We start from the raw sequence: 27,517 nt of genomic DNA on the forward strand, positions 1-27,517 counted from the left end.
TGTACCAGGCAAAATTTCTAAAGAGCGTGCAATTTCCAAGTTGTTCTGCTGACAGACTGTCGATGTCAGAATGACTTTTCAAGGACAAAGGCTTAAAAGGGTCCAAATGGGGTTACATGACCAATATGATGATACCCTGCACGAATATGTAGTCCTGCGACCCCTTTTAGGAGAGACAGCGACTCACAGTTTGGGGACTGCTGGTTTAACTGTTCTGTCCAGTAATACTTACTTAATTCATCATCATCTTCTTGTGGTCGGTGTGGTCCTACGATGTGTGAGCCAGGTGCTTGTGGACTTGTTGGAGACAACACCTCATCTTTTGGTCGGTCTGTGAAGAAAACTAGAAATGATAACACTCGCCAATAACACATACTACTTCATGCAAAACTAGTAGCTATGCTAAGACCTTTGAAGAAATAACTCTGCGTTTATAGTATTTTTACTGTTATCGAGATGGTGATGTCAATGCATTGAGGCAGCCACTTTTTGTGTGGACATCTGTGTGTGTGTGTATGCCAGCGCCTTGTATGAACGCTTGTGATTTGAAGCTGCAGCCAATGAAATGTGCACTGACGTCACTGACTCGTCAAGAGTACAAATACTATAGCATAATATACTATTGGGTATCATTCAAAATTTCAGTTTATTTTCATCGTTTTTCTCCACTATGTTCCACATATTAGAATTTATCACATAAAATTGTAAGATGCCTAGCACCTAACATGACACCTTAATCTATAGCAAAACAAGTAGATTACGCGATGTGTAAAATGTGTCCATGTCAGAAGGGCGGCTCTCAGGCTTTTGTAGTTGGTAGAAAAATAAAATATTTAAAATAAATTTAAATAAAAAACATATTTACAAAATGACCTCACAAGATCCTAGACATGTCAATGTACCAAAGGGTCACTGCCAGTGAAATCCATCCCAAGCATGTGGGAGAAATCAACAAAAGCCAAGGATTCAATTAAATTTGGATAAACATTTTGGTAAATATTTTGTGCACATACAACCAAGCTCATTTTTTAGTCCCCTTCCAAACTATCTTTGATATGGACAATAATGATCAGACTATAACAAGTTTATGAGTTAAACCAGTTTGCTTTCAATCTTGACTAATTTATATTGCTTTAATTTGAAATGTCTTCCAACATGATGTCAGTATTGCCAACAAATCTAATTGTGCCCAATAAAATACAGCTTTCTCTTTCAAAGGCCTTGTTAGCAAACCACTATCTGCTAAACATTCACTTAATAATTACAGCTAGTATCCAGAAAAAACATGATTATGCTAATTTGCAATTGTCATGCGTTTAGCCTGACAAATTTGACTAGAGCAGTTTCAAACATTGATACACACACATGAATTCTTTGATCAGCAACAAAACAGGTGCTCTTTCTTTATCATACCTTTAAAGCCATAATGTATGATTTCAGTTTTCGTTTGTTATTCTTTGCCAAAAGTTATTACATAATATTGATAACAACTGTCAAGGTTTTCTAATCATTTTAAGTCGAAATAATGAGGTAAAATGAAAGAAAACTACCTAGCTGCTTAACTGCTGAGCTTTATGGGGTAACTGCATGACTAAACCAAGTGCCCCCTCGTTTTAATTTTTAAAAAACATGTAAATTGACCTGTAATTAAAGCACTCCAGGCTTAGTCTTTCACAGGATATTTAAGAACATCATTGGGTGTTATAATCATGCAAAAATGTTGAAATTAAAAAAAAAAATTGAGGGTATCCTTGTGAGAAAATTTCTTTTATGTCAGTGATAACCCTGGATATTCCATACTAGATCAGTAAGTGCACACAGTATGTGGTTATCAATCTGATATGATGTCACAATAGAGTCTTTTGCATCTACAAGAATTATTGCAACAATTTTATGTATTTTGAAGGATTTAAAAAATGATTCAAAAGACTGATTTTTGAATTTTTAGAATGACTTATAGGCATGATAAATTTGTTATTGTCATCCATTTGCTGCTAATAATTATTTACATTTATTGAGTTATTTCTATCAGCAAAAATAAGAAATCTTCATACATTTCAAAACTGAATGAAACTGCTCTGTGTTGTCACTTTATATGGTATAATTTAATATTTTGTTTGACTGTAATGGATCATTCATGCATGGCAGCATAGCAACAAAATGGGTACATGCACTTTACTGACAATGATCGAGTTATGAAATGCACCACATGCAATGGATATGTCAATATTTTGTCTTCGACAAATGAATGAAAACAATATTTGTTTACTCATTTCGCATAGTGGTTGCTTTATTACTGAATTATGTTAAATGGTACATGGAATACTATATGAAACTGCAATGACCAACATTTCAGTGATATATATCAATATTTTATGGAATCACTTAAACTATTATTTTTACTCTTATTTTGTCCTTTTTCCTTTTAGCTGCATGCATGTTAGATTTGATAATTATGAAAGTACTGAAAGACTGATTTCCAATTCCAATCAAGTTACGCTTTTGCAAGTCCACATCAAACTTAACCAATCATGTCAATGGCAATCTTGTAAGTTAATGCAACAAAACAAAACTTGCAGCTTGTGCATTTATTTTTAGTGGGAAAATTTTGAAATGGAAAAACAACCACAATTACTGATAATGATGAGAGGTTTCACACTTTAAGCACTTTATGAAAGTTAGGTGAAATTACCAAATCAAACCAAATTTGGCACTTAAATGTTCTCCATGTCAAGTATGCAAGTTCAAACCAATTGTGCACAGCAAGAAATGCAGGAAATAACTGTGAATGAGTGACTCAATTAGAGATTTTATCTTACTGATTCTAGTTAGATCACTATCAGATACTGACACTAACGTTGACCACTGCCTATTTAGCAAGTTGTTCTTTAAAAGAAATGCTGTGAATATTAATAGCAAATGCAGGTTTGATACATATCTTCCATATAATATACAGTCTGTCAAGTCCAACTACACTATGGGGTATCCACAATATAATAATGTACTTCAGCGTATTTTCAAGACTGAGAGGTAAGCTTTCCATTTTACAGGAAAATGGATATAAAATCACAGCACTGGAGTAGAAAACAGAAAACAGAAAACCCAAAATTTTACTAATGATTTCTTACTTGCCTTTGGGCCCATAGTACACTGAAATCCAATGAAATGATATTTTTTGCTCTCAATTATGCAGAAACATCTTCTGAGTTGCCAATTTGTGGGTTTACTTCTTGCTCAACGTTTCTAGATAGTTGACAAATATTTCCTTAGAATTGTAAGGACTATTTTTCAGAAAATAGAGAATTTTGCCTTTAAAAAAATGGAAAACTTGCCATTCTATTAAAATGGAACCAAGCTTGGTGTCTTGAAGGAATGAATATATAAAATGTTTAATTAAATTCATGGCAAGTAATTCCTTTGTTCCGAATGCCAATAAGTTTCTTTGCTATACTGTCACTTAACAATGTATGAGTAAACGATACTATGTAATCAAGGCAATATGTACAGTGATGCCAACGCCGCGCCTTAGGCGCACAATTGGGCTACTTGGCGATCACTTGCCGCTACTCAAAAAAGCATGCCGCTACTTGTCTAAAATTGGGCTACTTTTGCCAGTCTCAGGCAGCGGCAGTAATTTGATGTATTTTCCTTTCAATTTAGCCTGTTTATAAAGGTTTTAAGTCTTTGAAGCTCCAAATTGAAATTACAATGGGTTTTGTTACCATTTATTGATCGGTCAGTAACTTCCAGTAAGTACCGGAAGTTTTAAAGTCAAGTGCTTTTCCGCCCAATTGGGTGTTTTGCATTCTAAATTCGGGTAAATTTTTGGAAGCTTAAAAATTGGGCTACTTGAGAATCCTTTACCGCGGCCTGGCGAGTCAATGCGCCGCGCCTTGATGCTGAAAAGTTTTGGCAACACTGAATATGTATGACAATTTAGGTATGTTTTATTCACACATGCTGGCATGCATCCTACAATTCCAGAAGTTAGATGGACTTAATTCAATCAAGAATATGAAATGAAACTAAACAAGTGATACTGCAATTCTCACAAACTTTGACAACTATTCCAAAGCATTCACTCTACGACATGTGAATGAATGTAAATTAAGTGACACAAAGATATTTCATTTTTATTTTATAACTTAAAAGATATGCTGGTGGTGACATACCACGGTGGCTCAGTGGTTACGGCCTTGGACTCATAATCTGAGAGCTTGCTCGACGTGCGCGATGGGTTCGATTCCCGTCCCACCACCGTGTTGCGCCCTTGGGCAAGGCGCTTTGCCTCGCTTGCCTCACCCCACCCAGGTGCAATGGGAAGCTGTTAGGAGTAGTCACAGTCGTTGTACTGATGGACCCTGCGCCACTTGTAGGCTGCAAACGTGGTTCCGACATATTCTAATGACGGCGGAATAAATGTAAAGCGCTTTGAGGCTGTTTACGGCATAAAGCGCTATATAAATATCTACATTTATTTATACCAACTATCAAATCAAGATCAAACTTAAGATACAAAATTAATAATCAAAATAATTTAAAAAAATAAAATAAATAAATAAATAAAATAATAAAAAAGAAATTTAAACATGCAGCAGTGTTGCAATGTTCAGCTTTGAGGAGGCAAGAGTAATATTTGTTTGGTAACATTCTGCTAGTTTTCTCTTTCAAGTTATCTTTGTTGTTGTTATACTTTGAATTATATTGAGGAAGCTAGCTCATGTTCTATGCATATTATTTGTGTGGGGTGTGCAAGTAACCTGGGTTACTATTTGCGATATTTTCATGTTGACAAAGCCTGTTTTCCAAATATTCTCAATAACTTGGCCATTTCAAATATGCATTCCTCAGAAAATGAACATGATCATCTCATGTTTGGCCCATTATCATGTGGCTCAACAAAAATCAGGACACCTCATCAACACTCATTGGAAAGATCAACATGCATTCTAATGTGAGCATGAAATCATTTACAAAAGCAAACAAATATTTCTCTTTGCATCCATCCAGCAGTCAGTTTAGGATGAAATGAAATGAAACCATGACTACCTGGTCCTGTTAACGTACTACTTGTCCTCTCAGGTCGTTTCTTGTCTTTATTCTTGAATGGCATCCGCTTGTTCTTGTTTTTGCTGCCACTGCCCTGACACGTGTCTTCAAGTTTGTCCAGACAATTGCCAATCTTATGGATGGTGAGATCACAGTCTACATTGCATGGTGGAAATGAGATGTACCACAGCCAACAATAACAAAATGGACCCCGATGAAAATGGGAATGGAGAAGAACACAGCATAAAATAAAGGTGTTGTCGACACATAGATGTGATGAATTGGGCAGAAATATTGGAAGACTTCCTCAAAAATATAGTGCACATCTTTGGAGCAATTTACAGCAAATTTATTTAGCACAAAAATTACATTTGTAACCAAAGTTTATTATTTAAAACAAAAATTTAAGGTCAAGTTTAAAAATCTTTAAAAAATATGTTTGTGTAATTTATGCTACATATCATCATGATCCCAGCTAAGTACTACATTGAGCAAGTCTTCCAATACATTCTTTCCCCATCAAGACATTTCCTCTTTGTACAAGATGTGATTTCACAATTGATTCAATACAGGACTTCTGGTAGATCATGTAATTTTTAATAAAACTTGTTATCCAAAGTTTTAGTTCTTTAGTTTGATTTCCAACAAGTACAATCCAAAGCAAAATTGGTTTGGAAGGGTGTGAATGTGGAACACAAATTCCCACAATTCTTACTGACCTACACAAAAGTAATTGTAAACTTTGGAGCTTTAAGGGAGATCACACCAAAGATTCATTAGACTTATTTATACTAACAATGTCACTCATTTTGTAACAAAGAGAAGATGACTTGATTCAAGTTGACATGATATAACAATTAACCATAAACTTCAAATAATTACTTGATGAACTTTTCTTAGACGTCAGAGAAATGCGTTTCCAAGACTTATTGTCTTTGCCTACACACTGCGCCTGCAGTGCATTGTAGCAATTCCCTGTTCTGTGAATTGTCATGCCACAGTCTAGGGACATAAATAGCATATGTTATAAATATTCACGGTAAAAGACAAGCTAAATAACATATATACAAACAGAAAGCAAAATAATACTTCTACACTACTCAATTTGGTACACTCACCAGGTCAACTTGTGTCTTCAGCGCATGTTATTGCTCTGAAGATTGTTATTGCTAGTGATGTAGTACTAGGACACCTCCGATGACGTCACAGATGTTGATGACGTCAAACAGGAGGATGTTGTGCCGCCCACTTGGGTCCGAGGGGGGTGTCCTAGTACTACATCACTAGAAATAACAATCTTCAAAGCAATAACATCTGCTGAAAACGCCGGTTGACTCGGTGAAAGCGCTCCGGTGAGTGTACCAAATTGAGTACCGTAGAAGTATTATTTTGCTTTCTATTTTCGTTTACCGCTACATATGAATATACACCATTACATATACAAACAATCTGATTCTTCTAGGTTTAAACAAGGTCACCAAAATCGATGCTCAAATATATATCTCATTTCTTTCTTACTCTAAAAAATATATTATTCTTGGCTATATATAAAGACAGTATAGGTCATCCCAAAATGATTACGTGACCTTTACATAATTAAGGTAAGCTACACCACAGCTACCTATAAATACAACAAACCAAACAGATTAAACCAAAAGAGTATTGAATTGTGTCGCTCATGGAAGGCAAAATAGGGCACCTGTGGGTAATTTTGCCCTACGTCAGGTAAACTTCCATTTAAAGTGTGTGCTATTAGCCAATAATGCACGCCAAGTGCTACAGTACATGTGCAAACCATTGTAACACTCAAGCTTGAAGATGGATGCAACTAACCGTTTGATATCCCAATGCCGGACTGAGCTTTGTGTGACAATCCAAGATTGCAGGCAGGGGGATAGTGTTACACATGCTTGTAGCAAATCAGAGTCTTTGAGTCTAATGTCTTTATAAGAAATCATATAATTATTGTAAAACCTTTTAAGTTAACTGTACACATCTGTTATTCAATGCATTGCAAAGAGTAACAATCACTGATTCTTAGGAATGTATCAGTATTGAAATTTGTTTCTCTACTTTGGAGAGGTTAAATAAAAAAACGCTTAGATTTAAAAAACCTTACAAGACACTAGTACAAAACTTACATTGACACTGGTAGCCTTGGTTGCCAATGCCCCAAAGTAAACCATCACAATGATAGCATAAGGCAGTGTTGTAAAAATGACATTCTTGGAATAAGTGACCTTTAACATGCTGCAAAGAAACATGAATTGAACAAGTTTCATTAGTAATTATATCAGACTAGGTATACATACAAGTTTATATGTGCCTGTAAACTAGGAAGCATGATTCCTTTTAGGCGGATGGAGTACGTACATGTACTCACAGTATCAACGTACTGGGAAGTGTGTTGACTATCGCCAAGCCAATCAGCAGCACTGCATAATTGCGTGCACACTGACAGTACACCATTTTTTTTGCTGAATCTTGTTTCCAATCGGTTTAGTAATGTTTGATTTGTAAGGTAATTAACCCTGCTGCTTGTTTGTGATGATGCATGTTCCAGTACCTGCACCTGCAGATATCTTTGTTTGTTCTGCAGAAAAATCAAAGCAGCTTGAATTCATAAGGACAAAGAATTAATTGCGGATTATCCCGTTTGGGACTGAATCTAGCTGTGAAGGCTTACTAGGTGCCTTAAACACATGTGGTCAGGCGGTATAAATCCACTGCTTTTATATCCAAATGATTAAAGCAATCTCTTTGTAAATGTCTGCAGATAGCATTTTCGCATCATGGTTATTTTGCACAAAGTTTCAGTCAAATCAGAGCAATTAAAAATTTGATCTCTAGATGATCTTTGACCTTGGATTGCCTCTCCCAAACCTTTTCCCCCAACAAGTATTTGCCCAATCAGAGCCATTTCCTGAAATATCACAAATAGTGTGTATATGACCCTGAATTACCTTTGACCTTAATGTCCTTGAGAAGTATTTTGACCAACCTTGGTAATAATATATTACTTCCAGTGGAAAATTTAATTTTAAGTATTTGTCTATAATCACCTCATTTGACCACAAGATGACCCTTAACCTCAACATCCTTTATGCCACTGTAAGTCCTCCACCAAATGATTATTGCTACCAAGTGCCATTTCATTGGTAGAGATACTTTTGGAATGGTATGTTTTACAAAACTTAACAGCACATATATACATACCCCTACACATACAGACATAAACAGTGACTGCATATAGTCAGTCTCTTTCTGAAGATAAAAAAACAGAACTACTTACCTTTTTTGTTGGTCTTTGCCTAGTTGGTAGAATGTTCCTCTTTTCCCTAGCTGTGAAACTGGGACACCTTTCTAATGCTGCATTGCCTTGAACCCTGACCCCAACATTCTTTAGAAAAGTAGTGAGTGCTGCTGCCATGGCAACATTTTTGCCTTCTTTTTCAGCTTCTAGCCTAGAATGCAAGCATGTCAACAATATCAATACATATTTTGGGATTAATTAAGATGTCATTATTGAAACTAACACTTACTTTTGTCCTGAAATCAAAACTAGAAATTAACATTGTGACATATTACCGTACTGACTCGAGTAGTCCCACCCCGTTTTGGGGTGAACTTTTTCAAAATTGGGGGGTGGGACTATACTCGAATTTAAAAAAACAAAAAAAAACAATTGTAGGCCTATGTGTTTTGAATAAATTTGTACTCATGTCATACTCTATTAATGATTTTTTTTTTTTTTACAATTTCTGAAATTTTTCGAAAATTTGGGGTGGGACTATACTCCAAGGTGGGACTATACTCCCGTCAGTACGGTACATCCAGTATAATTTCACATTACATTAAAATGCTTTAAAACCAATGAGATTAACCATTTAATGCTCCTCTAACAGATTGACTGAATTCATTGTCAATATCGCATTGCTAAAGCTTTATGACTCTGAGCATTTGAATGTCTACATATGCTATAATTCACTGGCAAAGTGATGAAATAAGTCCTTGGTAACTGGATCACACACTTTTTGATATTGGTAGTACATGCTATAGACTTTGTGTTTTCAATCGTGGTGTAGAACTCAAAAGCGTGATCCAGTTGACATAGTGATAATCGGATTACACATAACACTTTGCTGGCGAATAGAGATGACAGTAGATGGTACATGTAATTACAAGGTTTGAGATTGAATGCAAGGTAGGGACATAGGTTAGGCAGGGATAATTGCAGATGGACAAAGTATTCAACAGGTTTGAGACTGAATAAAAGGTAGGGATGTAGGGTATGTAAGGAAGACCATAGATGGACGAAGTATTCAACAGGTTTAAGAGTGAATACAAGGTACGGATGTAGAGTATGTAGGGATGACAGTAGATGACCGTTTTCATAAAAAGTCTATTGTATCAAGATATAGTGACGTACTAAATCCATGAGCATTAAGTTTTAAAACTAGAGGTTTCAAAAACCCTTGAACCCCCAAGAAAATCCAAAATATGGGGCATAAACCAAAAAACCAGTTTGGTTTTTTGCAATCCTGTTTTAGGGTTTTTATCTTTTATTTAACCAGAATAGTAACCCTTACTAAAACCTAGTCCTAACCCTCTAACCCTAACTGCAACCTTCACCTTCTAAATGCCTACTATTATTCTAAATAAACCCTAACCCTGACCCTAACACAGGTTTGAGAGTGAATACAAGGTAGGGACGTAGGGTAGGCAGACTGAGATAAGTTGTCATGGTGAAAAAACTGACAAAGATTCATGCGACCTACAGAGATTACAGAAAAAAGGTAAAAATAAAAATATAGAGCAACGGCTGGCTCTTTGAGCAAGGCACTTCACTCTACTTGCTTAGTGCTTCAGAGGGCACTTAAGCGGTCGGTCCTGTGTACATGCATATTTTCTCACATTAATGTAGTGTGGACGTTAAAGAACGTCACAGGCTATTCGAAAAGAGCAGGGGATCATCCCGGTACTGTTGACTGTACTTCAAAAATACACTCATCTACTCTAGGTTCCAGAGTAAAAATAAGTACAGCTTGTCTGTATGCAGTGCGATAATACTCATACATATGAGGGAGGCACTTATAAGGAAGAAGAAGAAGAATTGAAAAGTCAGAAACTTTTGTTGTTGGATTTCTGCATAGTGCTTGTGGGTGTCAAATTTTCAAAATAACATTGATGATAATAATATAGGATTTCATATCCCTGATTTGAACCAGATAGACTTGTGTCACACATTGCAAGAATCTAAGTGAATTGTATCTAACAAGAACACATCAAGTGACAGCACACATCCTCAAGCATGGTAATAATGGGTGAGAGGTACATACCTGTTGCTTGGTTCAGGTCTAGCAGTTTGAAAACAAAGTTAATAAAACAAAAACAAATTGAAATACTTTCAATCACAATTCATGAACCAAATAATCAATTAGGATTTCAAGCTACAGACTTGACATCTAATATGGAATATTTTTTCGCAAAATTCCAAGACTGGACTGGAAAGGGTCTGCATAAACCGCACGGGCTAAATTTAATTGGGGTGTGTCGGGAGACGGTGTAAAATATTTGTTTGATAGGAAATGTGCTTTCCATGAGTTTACATTATGGTGCTCTTAATGTAGCGAATTTGCCTAAAATGGCAGATTTAGGGAGGCTGAAATTGAGCTTTGTGGGGGGACACAATTTCGGACTTTATGCAACATTGTTCTGTTATAGGGGTTTGAAGTGGTATTTCGTAAACTTCGTCAGCAATTGGCATTCATCACAGCTGAAATACGCTTGCAATGTACCAATTTTTTGAACAAGCGAGGAGCTTAAAATATGGCTCATGAATGTTTTACGTACTCAGAAAGTTTGAATGGCCCCCCTGAGGTCAAATGTTATAAAATTACAGTACAAAACAACTGCACGGATTCTTGGTTGTCCAATCAACTCACGCTGTTTCTTTGTGTACAGTAAGTTTATAACATTTGGCCCCAGGTGGCCATTCAAAATTTCTTAGTGGGTAACACTTTTCAGAGCTAAATTTTTAAAAGCTCCTCCCACTTTCAAAACTGGTAGATTACAAGTGCATTTCAGGTCTGACGGACACTTATTGTATTTAGGTTCAGTAAATATCACCTCAAACCTCAATAAATTTGTTAATATCAGAATAATGTTCCTCAAATGCAGATATTTTACCCCCACAAAAATCAAATTCAGTATCCATAAATCCGCAATTGTAGGCTAATTCAGTACATTATGAGTGCCATTATGTAAACTAATGGAAAGCACATTTTCTGACAAACAATTACTTTACACCATCTTCCGACACACCCCAATTAATATTTAGCCCGTGCGGTTTATGCAGACCCCTTCCAGACAAGTCTTGGAATTTTGCCCAAAAATATTCCATATTAAATGTCAAGTCTGTAGTTTCTAGAACATTATCACAGGCATTCCAATAAGTCAGCACTCAAATCGGACACAATAGATTAATAGATGCTGCAGTCTGTTGATAATCATCAATTTATGTTTTATTTGGAGATTTATAACAGGACACATCCAAGATTTACAATGAGAGGTACCACTGGGCTATTCCATATGAAATCCATACACAACCTATGCAAGACAAATGGAGCGTGAATTTCAAATGGGTGTCCTGACCTTAATGTGGGACTCCATTTGAAACCTACACCCCCTGGTCATGTTTTCCATAAGGGGGATAGATTTCAACTGGAATATCCCATTACCAGGAAATACTAATGATATAATGGCTTTAAAATTTGGTTAATCGGATAGCAACATTTGCACAGTATTTTTTGTGGGACCTGAGAGCGTATCAGACATATCAAATTGCATTCTGAATACGAGTAATGTCCGTCTGATATTAAATATTTTGATTTTTTGAATTTTGAAATATAATACAAATTTTATGGCAAATTATCAAAATTTAATATGTTTGATGTGTGCTCTCAGGTCCCACAAAAAATATGTGAAAATGTTGCTATCCAAGCCCTTAACTTGACCCTGGTCCAAAATTATTCAGCTAAAACAAAACTTCTAATTGACAGTAAAAACTTACGCTGTGAGTCTCTCCAAGTGCGGCAACAAAGTTTGCTCCACAATTTTCAACTCTGAACTCCTGTCCATGTCTTCTGCTTGTAGTTGCTGATCACCAAAAATTGAGCCCAACCTAAGTGCCCTCTTGTTGCGGAAATCAGCAAGGAGTTCTTTGATTTCCTCATGTGCAGCACCACGAGCAGCATTGAAAACATTACGCATTGCATCCTCATTATCTCTTTGATTGTTGGTTGTATTTTCTATGTTGAAAAAAAACCAATATATTTTACATTGGAAAGGAATGCTACAGTCAAACATTAGCTATGTCATTATTGCAGGACTAAAGATTTTCTACTTGGCATCACAATACTATATTGGACAAAATATCAAATTACTCAATTATATCTTTATTGTTGCTTTTGCACCTTTTATACCGATATCTGTGTCTCACTAACACTTACCAATAGCTGTAACATAAACATCAGGGACTTGTATTCTTAATGGCTGTAAATAAAACAAAAAATCAAAATTAGATTATTGATAGGAGCCATATATTGTTCCAGTTTTAATTAAAAAATCTGTCATGCACTTCTTAATATTAATATATTGTTGTTATAAGAAATGAGTCAAGAAAGCCAATATTCACATTTATATATCCATAGGTCTTGCAGTTCTTGAGTTAAGGCTAATACAAAAAATCAAATCTGAAATTTTGGGCATTTTAGCCCTTCCAGGATATATCAATGCACATGAGGTGGAAATGACACCCCTTACTATGCTAGATAAAGGCTAGCTTATATAACCCATATCATTCCTCTTTATTTGGCACAATATTTGAGTACAAACCACAGCAAGGTTATGCTCCCCTTCAATCCACCTTAAATGTTTAAAATACTTGAAATGTAGGCCATCAAGGCCCCAATCAAAACAAAAATCACCATCTTCATTAGTGGCCGATTAAAACTTAGTATGGGCTTTCCTTACGGGCTAAATATAAATCTTAGAATGGGTGCCCGAAAATTCGACCACATTAATGATGTCATAGGTCACACCACATTTTGTAAGGGGTAAAAATTTCAAATAACTCGGATAAAGTTGAAATGTAGCTCAAATTCTTCATCTGGTCATAAGGAATAAATAAAGGTAGAGAATCAAATATGCCAATAGGCTAATATAAATTGTATAGTGGTTAGCCTTTGACTTCTCATCCGTCCCGCTGACACAAAGCACCATATGTATGGCAAACTATAAAGGATGGTTTATGCCCAATTGCTTGCTGTTATCCAGAAATTTTCATTGCAATTAATCATGTGTCATGGTAGACAATTTGAGACCATTTTCATTGGAATTGAGAGCATGTTTAAAATTTGACACCAGAAGACAAGTTTGTTACCTTTTACCAATTTGGGCTCGCATGGTATAACCGAAGCATCTTTTTAGGCACACCTGATGATTGACATTTTATTCCTTGTATCGTAAGCAAGAATTTGAGTTACAATACAACTTGATCAGAGAAATCTGAATTTTGTACCCCTAAAAAGGAGTATGGCCTATGATGTTATTATAAAATTGTTCCATACACCCAAGGATGGTTTATGCCCAATTGCTTGCTGTTATCCAGAAATGCACGATCATGGTGACAATACACAGTTATTGACTGCACTACAAGTAGGAAGAGGGATTAAGTTAAGGTTTGGAGAATGACTATATTCTTGTACTTACAGCTGCAGGGGCCAAGAACGAGGAAAATATTTCATACACCCATTTCTTCATTTCTTTTAATGAGCCATTCTTATAACTATCTGTAACTAAATAGAAAAACTGAAAAGAAGCAAAAAGAACATTTTATTGTTATCAGTTGCATATACATCACATTGTATTTTTTGTATATCAACCAAGAACATTAGAGTAGGTGATGATATCAGACCACCCGCTCTTGTCTTTTATTTACTTCAGTAAGAGCAAGTCTCCCTTACATCCTGAATGTTCTGACCTGTTTAAACCTACCCCTGTCCTTACTCAGAGATGTCACTCACTTACTTCACTTACTGCTCAAAAACCTAAATAACCCAGCGACAATAACAACAGCTGGGGTCCAGGGGGCTGCCTTAGGCCAGCTGGTGGGGTCCAGGGGCATTGCCCCAGGATTTACGACTATACTAATAATACTACCATGGCGGCGCTCACAGAAATCGACTGGAAAATGATAGTTTTGTGGTAAATACAACAAAATTACACCCGTAAGTGCATCATCAAGCAAGAATCTGGTGAAATTCTACCATAATTAGGCAATGAAATGGATGGAAGTTTGAGTCATAATAGGTTTGTCCATGCAATTTAGCGATCGTCATGACAAGACTGATATGATTGATGCAAGTTTTAACTTGCTCACACGATATAGCATGGAAATGTTTGTATTTTTGTCAATTTTTCACAGAAAAATTGAGAGGGGGTGTTTATTAGAGGGGGGAGCATTTATCACAGACAATACGGTCTCTTTTACACACAAAAAAACCAGAACAGTGGCATCTCTGCATAAGGTACTGTTACCAAGATTTAAAAAAAAGTGAAGCCTTGATCATGATCCTGATTCACCTATTGCACAGATGGAGATGAACTCTTTTATAACATGTTTTACATGATACTTTCAACTGCCACATATTGTATACTTCACATCTGAGTTACAAATGTAATTGCTTTGCTCTTTCATACGGGAAATGCCTGCAGGTATAAATACAACCAGCTTGGTGCATATGACACTGGCAATATTGGAAGGATATTAAAGTCATACATTTTGCCAGAATGTAAATAAAGAACAACATGCCTGAGGACTCTTGGACTACACTTTTTGTTCAAGATCTCCATATAGCATATATTTGCATTGCCTAGTGTTTCAAACACTTGTAATGATAAAACCACATTCTTACCTTTGACACAAGAAAATGCATTTCTACTTTTCTTATTCAAATTGGTAAGAAGCTTACAGAAGTTCAATTTTCTTTATTCATGGACCAAACTAATTAACAAAGACTTATAAGCAACACTAATCATGTTCCAGAATAAGAAAGCACTTATTTTTTGGAATTAATATATATATAATTTTGCCAGATGAAACACAGCTCAATATCAATCCTCCTCTAGTTGACTCACTGGCATTAAAAGTCAAGTTCTAATACTTAGCAAATTTGGCAGAATAAAAGCTCAAAACATGTGTTTTTGTATGCTGTGACATCAAACCCAAGACTTGTATAAAAACTTATTGCAGTCAATGCATTCAGTACTTTTGCAAAGAAGCTTCATGTTATAATCAATTGTTAGAGACAAAACCATGAAATTAGGAGCTGAGACGAATATATTCGTCTCAGATTAGGAGTGATATTTAAGCCTACGTATACACATGAATTGGAATGATAACACTTGTGTCACTTGTATGAATTTAGTGAAAATTATTGCAAGAAAACATGCAAAATAATTTTCACTTTTATTCCTAGTTAGGTCATGTAGGTTGAACTAAGGGATTAGGATTGAGCTATATTTCATTAAGCAATACAAGACATTTTTTAAATTCCAAAAAACTTTCAGTATTATTCTGGAATCAGAATTAGTATGCTTAGATGTACTACACTCCCTCCCTTTCTCCCTATCTGTGACAATGTTGGTACTTGATACTCGTAAGTAATACCTTAGCTTAATAAATGCTAAACCTAATAATCTTGTAACCAATCAATGAACACAGCATGTATGAATGAAGTAAAAAAATAAGTATACTGCATTTACTTGATTCTCTGGTGGCAATTATGGAGCCTCAGTGACATTAATAGTACTAGTTTCCATCACGGAAGTAACCTGAGGCAGGAAGCCTCTCCTGGAACTTACCAAACTAGAAGGGTCGCTATTGGAGATAAGATAATGTAGGAATACAGCCATGTGGGCATGTTTCTTTTCCAACTCTTCAAATCTATTAAATGGTCCATGGTCATCAAACTGTGAACAAATGAAAGAACAATTGATAATCATTTGTTTACTAGTTGTAAGTTGTTTGTATTCCATCTCCCATCAATTATGTTAGCTGTCAATATAGTATGAAAAGCTCACAATCCTCCATCAGCAGAAAACAAACACAATCCATGTCTTGCTCTTGGGTTAATGTGCGATTGATTTGAGTAAAATCCACAAGACCTATAAACATTAAATCCCATTAGTGTAATTCATTTTTACACTTTTGTTAAGAGGTTGGCAATGATTGCTAAAAACTCCAACCCAAGTTAGTTCTCTTGTATATAACATTTTATAAATAACAAAAATTATTTCAGCTAATTAAAAACCATCTGCCAGGACAAGGTATGCTAAAAAGATAAAGCCAAATACAAACAGTGTGTAACTGACATTAATAATATACAAGAGGATATTCATATGTAGTGGTAAATAGAATAATTTAAGAGTTTAATTTCAACACTACACAATAATTTCGCTCACCTGGAACATTTTACTAGCTCTACTAGCTTCTTCAGCAGATGGTGATACTGTGATACTATCTTGTCTACAATTGGGATAGTCTTTTTTGACATCATATGATTAACAGAATGAGGTCATTGATGTAGTAAGATTTAAAGGCACAAGACTGATTGGGAAAATATGAAAGTTCTGGAACAGGAGCAGAAAGATTTTCCTGCAAAATCTGTAAAAGGCTCAGAACCCAAGACTAAATTGTGACAGAGGATTGGATCTAAGGATCTAATCTTCTAAACCCAGAGAGGGAGGTGATGTCATTCTGTCAATCATATGATGTAATCATCAGGAAAGGCTATCCCAATTGTAGACAAAATGTGACCCGTTCCAACTAAGTCACATTTTTGACATTTCATGATTTGAATAAAAATGTAAGCTTCAAAATGATACCAAAATTATATACATAGCATCAATACTTTTCAGGATATGGATAATTTGGTAAATGATGCCTTGATATTTTTGCCAAATTGCAAGTCTGAATAATATACTAATTAATTTCCTGCCTTACACAGGATTGAATAGGGATTATCATAGTTCAACTGTCAATTATTGATGAAATAAACCTCTTTTTAAAAAGTACTTTCAAGGATTTGAAAGTCCACTTCGTCCCAAGGTCAAAAACCATGAAATTAAGAATTTAAAAATTTGCCTTTTTTTTTATAGGAATGTCATCTTAAAGGCCTATAACTCAAAAACATGCCTGGCGACTTGTTCCGGGTTTTGTTGGAGCTGGTCACAAATAGTATCACCATCTGCTGAAGAGGCTAGTCGAGCTAGCTAATGCATTTCAGGTGAGCGAAAGTATAGTGTAGTTTTGAATTTAAACTCTTTAATTAAGATGACCAATGTTTGTTACACATGCATACCACCAATTGATTAATATTTACAACTTGTTTGCAGGCTTGGTAGCACTAGTCTTGTTAAGTCCAGGATTCAAGCCAGGAGTTCAACTTGTACTATCTTATGTAAAAACAAACTTACAGGTGTTTGTTCCAATGCCAGAAATGAAATTTTACAATTTGCACTGATCACACAAGCTACAGATAACATCCAAAATTTTTTGAACACTTTTGACTTTCAGACAAGTCATATTCTCCTGTTTTGAACATTGCACCAATAACAGTAGTACCACATTTATCTGATGAAGAGCAAGCAATGGTACACATTGTTTTACTGATTTACTTCACTACCTGTTACAATGTCAGCCCCACTGCCAATAGAATATCCAAAACAAGTCTTATCAGCATAAAATGTGTTTAATACAATAAACCTTATTCCATTACAAGCATTTGAGACTGACATTAGTATGAACTATTTAAACATGAACATAATGGTCAAAAACAAGCACAGTCATCATAAAACACTATATCAAATACAAAGCAGAAATTGTGCAGGCATAACTCACATGTAATACACAGATAGAAGAGTGAAGAGGAATCTCAACAACATAGAAGAAAATGTGTGCAAGATGAATGCAGGTGTCAATTCCTTTCTCATATAAATGGGTAACATTGCACCCCCCCCCCCCCCATATACATGTTTTCACCGGCACACGCTGACATTTCACTATTGAAAGTGTGGACTTTTGCAGTAAGATATGATATTCACCTGCCAAACCATGGAACCTAATACCCCATTTGCATTATTACAGCGTCTAGCATCCCCTGCTGCTCTCTTATGACCGTGGACATCAACAGTTGCTGTAGTTCGCACTTTATGAATCAAATGTCATAGGTGGGTCCATGTTTGTTGGTGAAAACAAATGCCAACACACCCCCACACACACACATTACAATGCTTTTCTTTTTCGAGATATGGACCACTGGAAGTCTACAGGTAACTTATTAGCAAGTGTTGTTTTTGTGCATGAACATTAATGACATAGGCGCTATTTGCAGCAAAAGCCAGTGCACTCACTCACCCTGCACACAAACTAATGTGGCTTATGTAAAATTTGAAGTACTATGTGATTGCCATGCACATAGTGCTGTTACTGTAGATAGAGTATTAATGTGCACATGGCATTCCCATCCACATCTTAGCTGAACCTGGTTAACAATGTGTGTGGTGTTGCCACAATCTATGGGCTGAATGACACTCTGCACATGGCATTCCCCTCCACATCTTAGCTGAACCTGGTTAGCAATGTGTGTGGTGTTGCCACAATCTATGGGCTGAATGGCACACTGCACATGGCATTCCCCTCCACATCTTAGCTAAACCTGGTTAGCAATGTGTGTGGTGTTGCCACAATCTATGGGCTGAATGGCACACTGCACATGGCATTCCCCTCCACATCTTAGCTAAACCTGGTTAGCAATGTGTGTGGTGTCGCCACAATCTATGGGCTGAATGGCACACTGCACATGGCATTCCCCTCCACATCTTAGCTAAACCTGGTTGGCAATATGTGTGATGTCTATTTGCTTATGTATTCTATTGGGGTTTTTTACGCCATATTTTTGCCTATATCTCAATTTCAAATTTGCTGCCTTTGGTCCCCATGGACCAGATTGTGTCACATATGTGCAATTATCTTTTCTATCCTGCCTAAAAGAGTGGACAGGGTAGTTATTGTAGTATAGTATAAAGAAAAACACACATTAGTTTCGACTAAGTCTACTTCTACAAAAGAATCTTAGTGCATTTGAATTAGTCACAACTACTGATACACAATCAAGGGAGTAGTTCTTCAAGAAAGACTAACACATGACTTTTGTTTGGTTCAGAAAATCACAATGCTCTGTAGCAGCTTGACTCTTTCCAATTCTATTAATACTGGCATGAATTTAAGAATACACAGTTATTAACATATTTCATATGCAAGAAGAAAAAATTCAACAATTTTAGCTAGTTTTATAACAAAATTGACACTAAAAATGTTTGCTGATTGGGTCTCGCTATCTAAGAGTGTAAGAAACCATTCTCAACTGTGTCTGTATGTGATTTCAAAATTGGTTTTCCTACCTTTACTAAGTTTCTTTCATTATTCACAAAGTAACCTCTAAAAAAGCTACATTCTTAAAAGATTGGTGGGAAGTGTGTTTATAATTTACTTTTATGTAATTTAAGCCCTGTTCAAAGACATTCTACCAAACATACAATCAGTGCAGTTTAGTATGCACAATCTGATCTCTTGCAATATGTTGGTGTTGCATGACTCCATGTGCACCAAATGTTAAAGACATTATATACAATGTTACAGAACAAAGCAACAACTTCAAAGTCAGCCCATGAAGGTTGAGAAAAAAATTACCCTGAAAAAGAGACATGCAAGGAACAGCATGGGTTAAAAGTTTGCTGGCTGATGAGTTGAAGGTGAGGAATGCTAAAATCAGCTATGGGATACAAACAGCTATTTGCCAATAAACATTTAAGCTAAACATGTTCACATGTGACAGGAATGTTGACAACAACAGATATTTTTGTACCCCCTCTTTGCTTACATCCCATAATGCACAGCACCACTGTCAGTCAAACTTGTGTTATCATTGTTGATGCATTATAGAACACACAGAGGACCTTGCAGGGTGCTATGAATTATAGGAAAATTGGTAGAGGGTGAATACTGAATAGAGTTGTTAACTTACGTTATATGTGGAAGGACCCTGCTGTTGATCCAATGTAGAGGCAGGCGTATTATGGGATAATGAATCGTGGGCCTGGTTAGTAAGTTGGATATATATATGGCAAAGTTAGAATGCAAATCAGTTAGAATGCAAATCATCAATGACAAGCAGTGTTAGAACATTTCAAAACCAAACACAGCACCCGTAACCCATCACCTTACATCTATCACTTCCCCTACCCCTCACAACACAACTTCTCATAAATATCGTAAAGTCAAATCCGCAATACCTGCCTTGTTTTAGATTGATAATCTACACAATATCTAATAATGAATTTTTATTTTATCAGTCAGAGGCTGTAGAGATGTCAAAGACCTGATCATGGAATCATCTCCAGAGCCACTATAGTTTTCAGCACAGTACTTCAGCGGTTTGCCAATTTGGTGCAGTTTATGACATATACGGAAGTGGGGTTCTGATTGGCTAATTGAATCATGTCATCATCACATTGGCACCTCATTCGCTAGTCAAACTGCATAGCACTGTGTGACCTTGTTCTTTTTACACGAAATTCAGATAGAGCAGACGGACACCGCTGAAGTAATTTGCTGAATAGTACAGACAAATAACATGGCATTGGATATGGATACAAGCAGATTATTAAAGCTACCAGGAGCATTCAAACATGCATAATCCCTATGGACTATAATGAATGAGACAGGACTTAATCTGTTCTTATAAAACATTCAAACAGCATTAAGGACTTTTTACACTTTGAAGCTCCTTGATGCATATTTCTCCCTTGTTTACTACTGTGTTTGCAGACTCTCTAAATTGTCACTGCAATCAAGTACTTTTGTATGAAATCTAAGGATTTTAAATGATAAGACATCATTGAACAGCACCTTTTTGTTGATAACTTTATATTTTGATAATGTGATGTTACAAGGGAAATGTAATTTTTATTGATTATTTCATGAGGCTGCAGACTCTCTTTACTATCCCTATGCATAAGCTTTGAGATATATGAAACCTGAAATATAAAAATATGCACATGAGAAACAAATGTGGTCTGTCTGCGATAAAATCTTAATATAGGTCATAAATGACACAAGGTTTGTATATCAGCCACAGCTACAATGTAACTATACAATTGACTTCCATTATTTTGGTACAACAGTATAAAGGTCAAAGTGAAGTCATTTTTTATGCATTATTGATATTATCTCCACACACTTCATGCTGTCAGTATTGGTTGGTGTGTTTTGCATAATGAATAGCAGCATAATAAATTGACAAGGTTTTGTAGGGAGCTAACACATACTTATTGTATGAGTTGTGACAATCACATATAACACAGGTTGATGTTGTTTATACTATATGCCACCCAGTAACAAATACAGCTGTATTAAGGTTGGTCTTAACCCTGGAATTATGGAAACTTTTGGGCTGCCTCATAACTGCTACATTGTTGGTCTAAAAGAATATAAAAATATAGGCCTACATATTTAGAATGGAATAGACATGATGAAACCACCTCCTCCATCTGTTCTCCCATGATGACCTTTTGTCTGTAGTTCAACAGAGAGTTTGTTCCAACAATTAATGTGGTTTGCATGAAGTGGGGACTCTACTTTAATTTTACCCAGGTTAAGTGGTCTTTCGAAACTAAGGTGGTGATAATTGCAGTGTTGCATTAAAATTAATAAAGAGTATACTACAGCATGGGAAACTTGTAGCCAATCAAAATGCCTATGCATAATTCAGTAGACAAATATGACCATAACTGCCATATATGTAGTAACAAATACATGCATGGTGACAGATTACATGGCCAGTCCCCCAGGTTTACCATCATTATAACCAGGGTCTGAGGTATGAAGTATGTGGTAACTCATTGCAGAAGCTACCATCTACATGTTCATGTTTGCACTTTCACCTGGTCTGGCCTGTCCTGTTGTACAGGCATGTAGGCTTAGTAAAGCAGGTTCAGGGTAACTCACCAATTGATTATGCTGTTATGCATTATGTAAATAACACAGGCTACCTACTGCTGTTAGTATATCTGCATACACACTACAGAGACTAGAGTTTGAGATGAGTACCCATCATGTTGCCATATTTACAGAGTGTGAGCCATATCTTATCACTTGCTTTGAATTTACAGCTAAAAACATAGATTACAAAATTGGCCCAACTTATGATATATGCCAATTTCAGCTGAGATTTTAAAAGTGGAGTAACTGAGCAATTTCGAAAATGGCACATCCAGTGATCTTAATCATAATCAGACCTGCAACAAAATCTTGATGTTTTACCTATGTCAATCAGTAGCTATTAATTATTGGTAAATTGTGCTTTACAAATCCACTTGATTACTCACACTTTTAGACTTTGTTGGGAAATTCATACTTTTCAAATTAGGCATTTCCTGTAATAGATTTGAACATATACCATAATTGATAAGCTTTTTTTTAGTTTAGTTTCCACCCAACCAAAAAACAAAAAAGATTCCCTTAGGCTAATGTTGTGTTGTTGGAGTGAGACTTCCAATATAATTTTACATGTGGATAGTTTATCAACAGATTGAAATGCTTAGTTGAAAGTGATCCCCTTTTCTGTGCTACTTAGTTATCAGCATGCAGGTTTGCTGGCCTTTATGGCTATCACTCTGATGTCAACCAATTTATCTACATTTAGTTGCAGTTAATACAATGCAGATGCAGGGCCACAGCACAGCAGATTTTTGTTATGATATACATTGGAACCAGGCATTACATTCTACAACTTTTTACAAAACTTTATCTGAATGTATATAATACTGTAGTATCAGTTTTGATGTCTTCTATAGCATGACCTTCAAACAGGGTTGTCACAGATCAAAGGTGCACAGTACTCAAGTTGACAAGTTACATTCAAAAGGGACCAATATTTGGATGGCTTTACTGAATCCACCCAATTGGGCGAGAAGATGACCTGTTCCGATTGAACTATTAATAAATTGCCCATAAAACACTTGCAATTGAATGCTTTGACATCTAATGCCACATCTTGAACTTGCAAAGTGCTTTATTTTGAGCAAAGGGCAACAATATGCTATGTGACAACCCTGCCTAATAGTTGTTGTGTTAATCAACACTTGTAACACACAAAGTTCTAAAACAAGATTAGTAAGTTTATCAACAGTTTGAAAAAGAGAGAACACCAATTTTAATCAAGAATTGAGTATGCAATACCAAAGAATATAATTCTGTAAATCAATACACAGCAGCATCTTCAAGGACAGATTCTATCTAGTGCATGCTAAAATCACAAAAATCTGTTTTCATCATATTAATTTGCTCTCTAAAATCTATCCAATCAAGAAAATAAACTAGTACAACATATCTGGTACATAATTGTTTTGAGTTTTGCTCTCCTTTACATATTATATGACAGATTTCTAATAGTGTTACACATGGGGCCAGCTATACCAAAGTGATATTAAGAGTCCCCAATTCTGCCAGGATTGGCAAAAATGGACACCACAAAATAGTCTATCTCTGCCCAGAGTATTTTGACATACTCCTGGCAAGCTTGAGTTTTAGTGAATGGAATCCTTGAGGGTACCCATAGATTTACCATAGTGTTACACACAGGATAGTTGAGTACAGACTGACTGCTCTAGTCTAACCTGTCTAGTATAGTGCCTTGTGACAGGCAGACCCAGAGTGGCTTTCACCGATGTATATTGCAACAAATTGTATCACATTCGCAATTTGACAGAATTATTCATACAGACTAGGAAGAAACCAAGATAATTTGAATTCATTTGTGACATTAGATGACAAAATTAAGAGATCTTCATGTTAAAAACACCTGAAAGGTTTGATACTACATGCAAAATGTGATACATCCAAAGGCTGCTTTCATGAGTTATTCAACAACTCTTCCTATACTTTTGCACAGGCGCCAACCATTGTTAATCCCTGATGAATCAACACTTTTACAGTAAGCGTATACGTGAACGCAAGCGTGCATCCGCGTTACGCGTGAGCGCGTTAAATTCGTCATGTCTGAAATCTGTGTGCGTATCATGCTTACAAGTTAAATTCAGTATTTTGGAAGTATCGGATAAAGATTGTTGTTTTATTCAGTTTTATTGCTGATATCAACAGAAATCACAGATCTTTTTGCAAGGCTGACTGTCAATGATTAACTGACATTCCTCATGAAATAATAATGTGAATTATACAATCTTAAGCTTCTTTTCGTTGTTGACAGGGATTCAATCATGTTTCGCCGTTGTTCATCACCGATTAACAACTCGCGTCTGCGTGGTAAAGCTGCCCTCGCGAAGTAAACCACGCAGACGATGCGGACGCATCGTTGTTAATCGGTGATGAACAACGGTGAAACATGATTGAATCCCTAAGTCTGCAATCATTGTTATATTTGGCAGTCCCTCAGTGCAAAATACAAACTCAGGTATAACAATTACAGTCATGTACATGTCTATTCAAAAATAAAAATATGAAACTATGATATCATTTGATAAAAAAATAAACGCAATGGAGCAGCCTTTGGATGTATTATGCTTTTGCATCAAATTCTTCAAACACAAAGCAAAATTATATATCATGTCTTTGAGATGCTGCTGTCCAAGATTATACAGAAGAGTTGCATAAATCAAAAGGAGGGATTGGTTTACGATCAACTTTCAATATGAAGTTTGAACTTACATGTTGTATCTGGACCTAAATGAATTAAAAGGATGAATATTTGTGCTTAGTAAATACAACTAGCCTACAAGATCTAATATGAGTACTTTTAGTTTACATTTATCTATTTTACTTCTCAAACAATTTGGCAGCAATTAAATCAAATGGAATAATCATGTTTTGATTATTCCATTTGAATTGCTTCTACAAAATGCAGTATCTACTAGTAAATAACAGCTGATGTTGATTTAGGATCAGGCAGGTGCTTTGGAATCAGTCTGTTTACCAAGTAAAAAACAGCATCCAGTGGACCTGTGAATGCTTTGTGCACAAAATGTTGTAATTTTACCCAAATTTGGCCCTAAATCATAGTGTTTCAGGTTAAAATGGAATATTAACAAGGCAATTATTGACTTTGACTTTAATCAGGATTTTTAGGAGTCCCCATGGAATCATTTTAGGTTCTGCCACCTATGCTAATAATTAAGTAGATACAGCATTTTGACTGTGAGGATAGATCAACCATTTTACAGCATATATGCATGTGTGACAAATATTTCATATCAAGACCCGCCAAAACCAATTTAAGAATCAAGATCAGCTAGCAAAATACCAAAGAAAATGATAAGAAATTTTGTAACTATTTTCATGACTTGAAATTTCAAGTACTATGTAGCATGTTAGATATATTTAAATTCTGCCAATGTTAATATTTTTGTCAGAAGGGACCATGAAATACATTTTGATATGAAACGTCACATTACATATTATTTATTTGGCCTGACAAATCAGATTTTGATTTCATGTATCACATGTATCTATTCTTGTACAGAGACATAGCATTGTTAAGCAAACGTCACATAAGCCTGACAACACATACTGTATGTGTAGCGCAAGTTCTTCAATGTCAAAATCAATAAAAAGATGATATTTCTACTTACATTTTCAGTGTCAGATGCAAATTCATCATCTTCCATGGAGATGATTCCTATCTGTGGTTGGTTCAAAGGTTCTATGGTACCCACTGAGGCCACTTGAAAAGTGGTCGAACCTGGATTCTATAAATCAAAATAGGACAGTTAATTGCTTGAATGCTATCTACCAACATGGGTTAATAATAATACAAATACTGGGAACAGTAACAATTCTCAGATAGTTTCTCTTTGTGGAGGTATGGATGGACATTGCAAAAAATTGCAAATTTATTTTACAAATTTAAATTGAGATTTTTTTAATGATAAGCATAAAGAAGACATATGTGCACATCCATATCAGAAAGATGCACTTACCGGCTGCTACATGTATTACTTTTTAGTACATAATAGTTCGGAATAAATACCCGAATAATCTTGAGTGGAGGTCACTTTAAAATCACCCCAAGTCACATGGTTTTGTTGCAGAGAACATTCCTAAACCATGTGACTTGGGGTGATTTGAGGTGACTTCCACTTGGGGGCGATTGGAGGTGGTCTCCACTTGAAATGAGTCTGGTATTTATTCCTAGCTATTATGTAAAGAGAGACATGTGGCAGCTGACAAGTGCATTGTTTTTATATGGATGTACACATTATGTGCAACAGAATTGAGTTTAAAATTAGTAATTTATTTCTGTATTGCTTATGTTGTTCTGAAAATAATCCCATTAGTGCTGTTCATCTTAACCACTGGCAATTGTATTGAACCTACATTGCATGTACAGCTTTGTACCATTCCAATGGACCAAATTTGAGGTGTGTTAAATAATCAGGATTATCTCAAATAAACATGACCGAATGGGACTGAAATGTATAACATGGACAGAGGAAATTTACTTTCAACACATACATGAACTATGAAATTTTATTTTACATGAATGTAATCTCCAATACAAATTAGCACTATTAGGGATATTTAGTTGAGTGTGATTTGATTTTGATCAGTGCAATGTGAAGTGCCATTCATATAGTTCTCCTCAAAGTCAACTAGAGATATGACATAAACTGTGCCAGTTCCTGGTGTTGTAACTTCATCGTCTAGCTGCGCACGACTTAACATCAATAATGAGAGAGGGAGGGAGGCAAGGTAAATTGCAAGCGCCAAATTCTGATATTTCATGACATGATTTAACCTGTCACTCTAAAAGAAAACTAAATATAAGCGTGTAAGAATTGTGATGATGTTTTCCAATGACATACCATAAAATCTTCTAATCCTTCCATTCCTTCTGGTACCTTAGTTCTTCGCTGACTGGGAGGAGTAGATGCAGGACTATCACCCATATCACTGTCTTGTTGACTGCCATCAGGGGCTGAACCAACAGATTTACTCTGCAAAGCAATTATTGAACATCAGTGAATATATGAAACCACTGCATGAAATAACATAAGCACCAGAGACACAATGCAATCTGTGCAGACAAATACAACTAGTAAGCAAATTAACTTTTTATCCAAATGTGTGAGTTTCAGATGAAAGCATACACAAAAACTCAGGATAGTAAAATGACAAACATTATTATCCAGTTTTGCACCCACCTTCACTGCCATTGAAAAGCCAAATCTTAAAAGTTAAAAAAAACAAATCACTGTTTACAAATATTGATTTGAGTTTTTCGAGCAAGCATTCCATATACCCAACAACCAAAACATAACAAGCAATTTG

General features: G+C 35.7%; 1 protein-coding gene across 1 annotated transcript in view; it reads right to left on the bottom strand.

Moving 5' to 3' along the window:
* Nucleotides 1-27,517, bottom strand: part of LOC140170036 (uncharacterized) — a 239,238-nt gene that overhangs the window by 45,545 nt on the left and 166,176 nt on the right. Inside the window, 13 exon segments of the mRNA XM_072193351.1 lie at nucleotides 233-331; nucleotides 2,820-2,900; nucleotides 5,050-5,205; nucleotides 7,191-7,299; nucleotides 8,342-8,513; nucleotides 10,389-10,406; nucleotides 12,122-12,359; nucleotides 12,561-12,603; nucleotides 13,822-13,920; nucleotides 15,976-16,083; nucleotides 20,199-20,270; nucleotides 25,819-25,935; nucleotides 27,052-27,183. Coding sequence (XP_072049452.1) covers nucleotides 233-331; nucleotides 2,820-2,900; nucleotides 5,050-5,205; nucleotides 7,191-7,299; nucleotides 8,342-8,513; nucleotides 10,389-10,406; nucleotides 12,122-12,359; nucleotides 12,561-12,603; nucleotides 13,822-13,920; nucleotides 15,976-16,083; nucleotides 20,199-20,270; nucleotides 25,819-25,935; nucleotides 27,052-27,183 — 1,444 coding nt within the window.

Source organism: Amphiura filiformis, chromosome 14 (genome assembly GCF_039555335.1).
Source record: "Amphiura filiformis chromosome 14, Afil_fr2py, whole genome shotgun sequence".
Classification (NCBI taxonomy): domain Eukaryota; kingdom Metazoa; phylum Echinodermata; class Ophiuroidea; order Amphilepidida; family Amphiuridae; genus Amphiura; species Amphiura filiformis.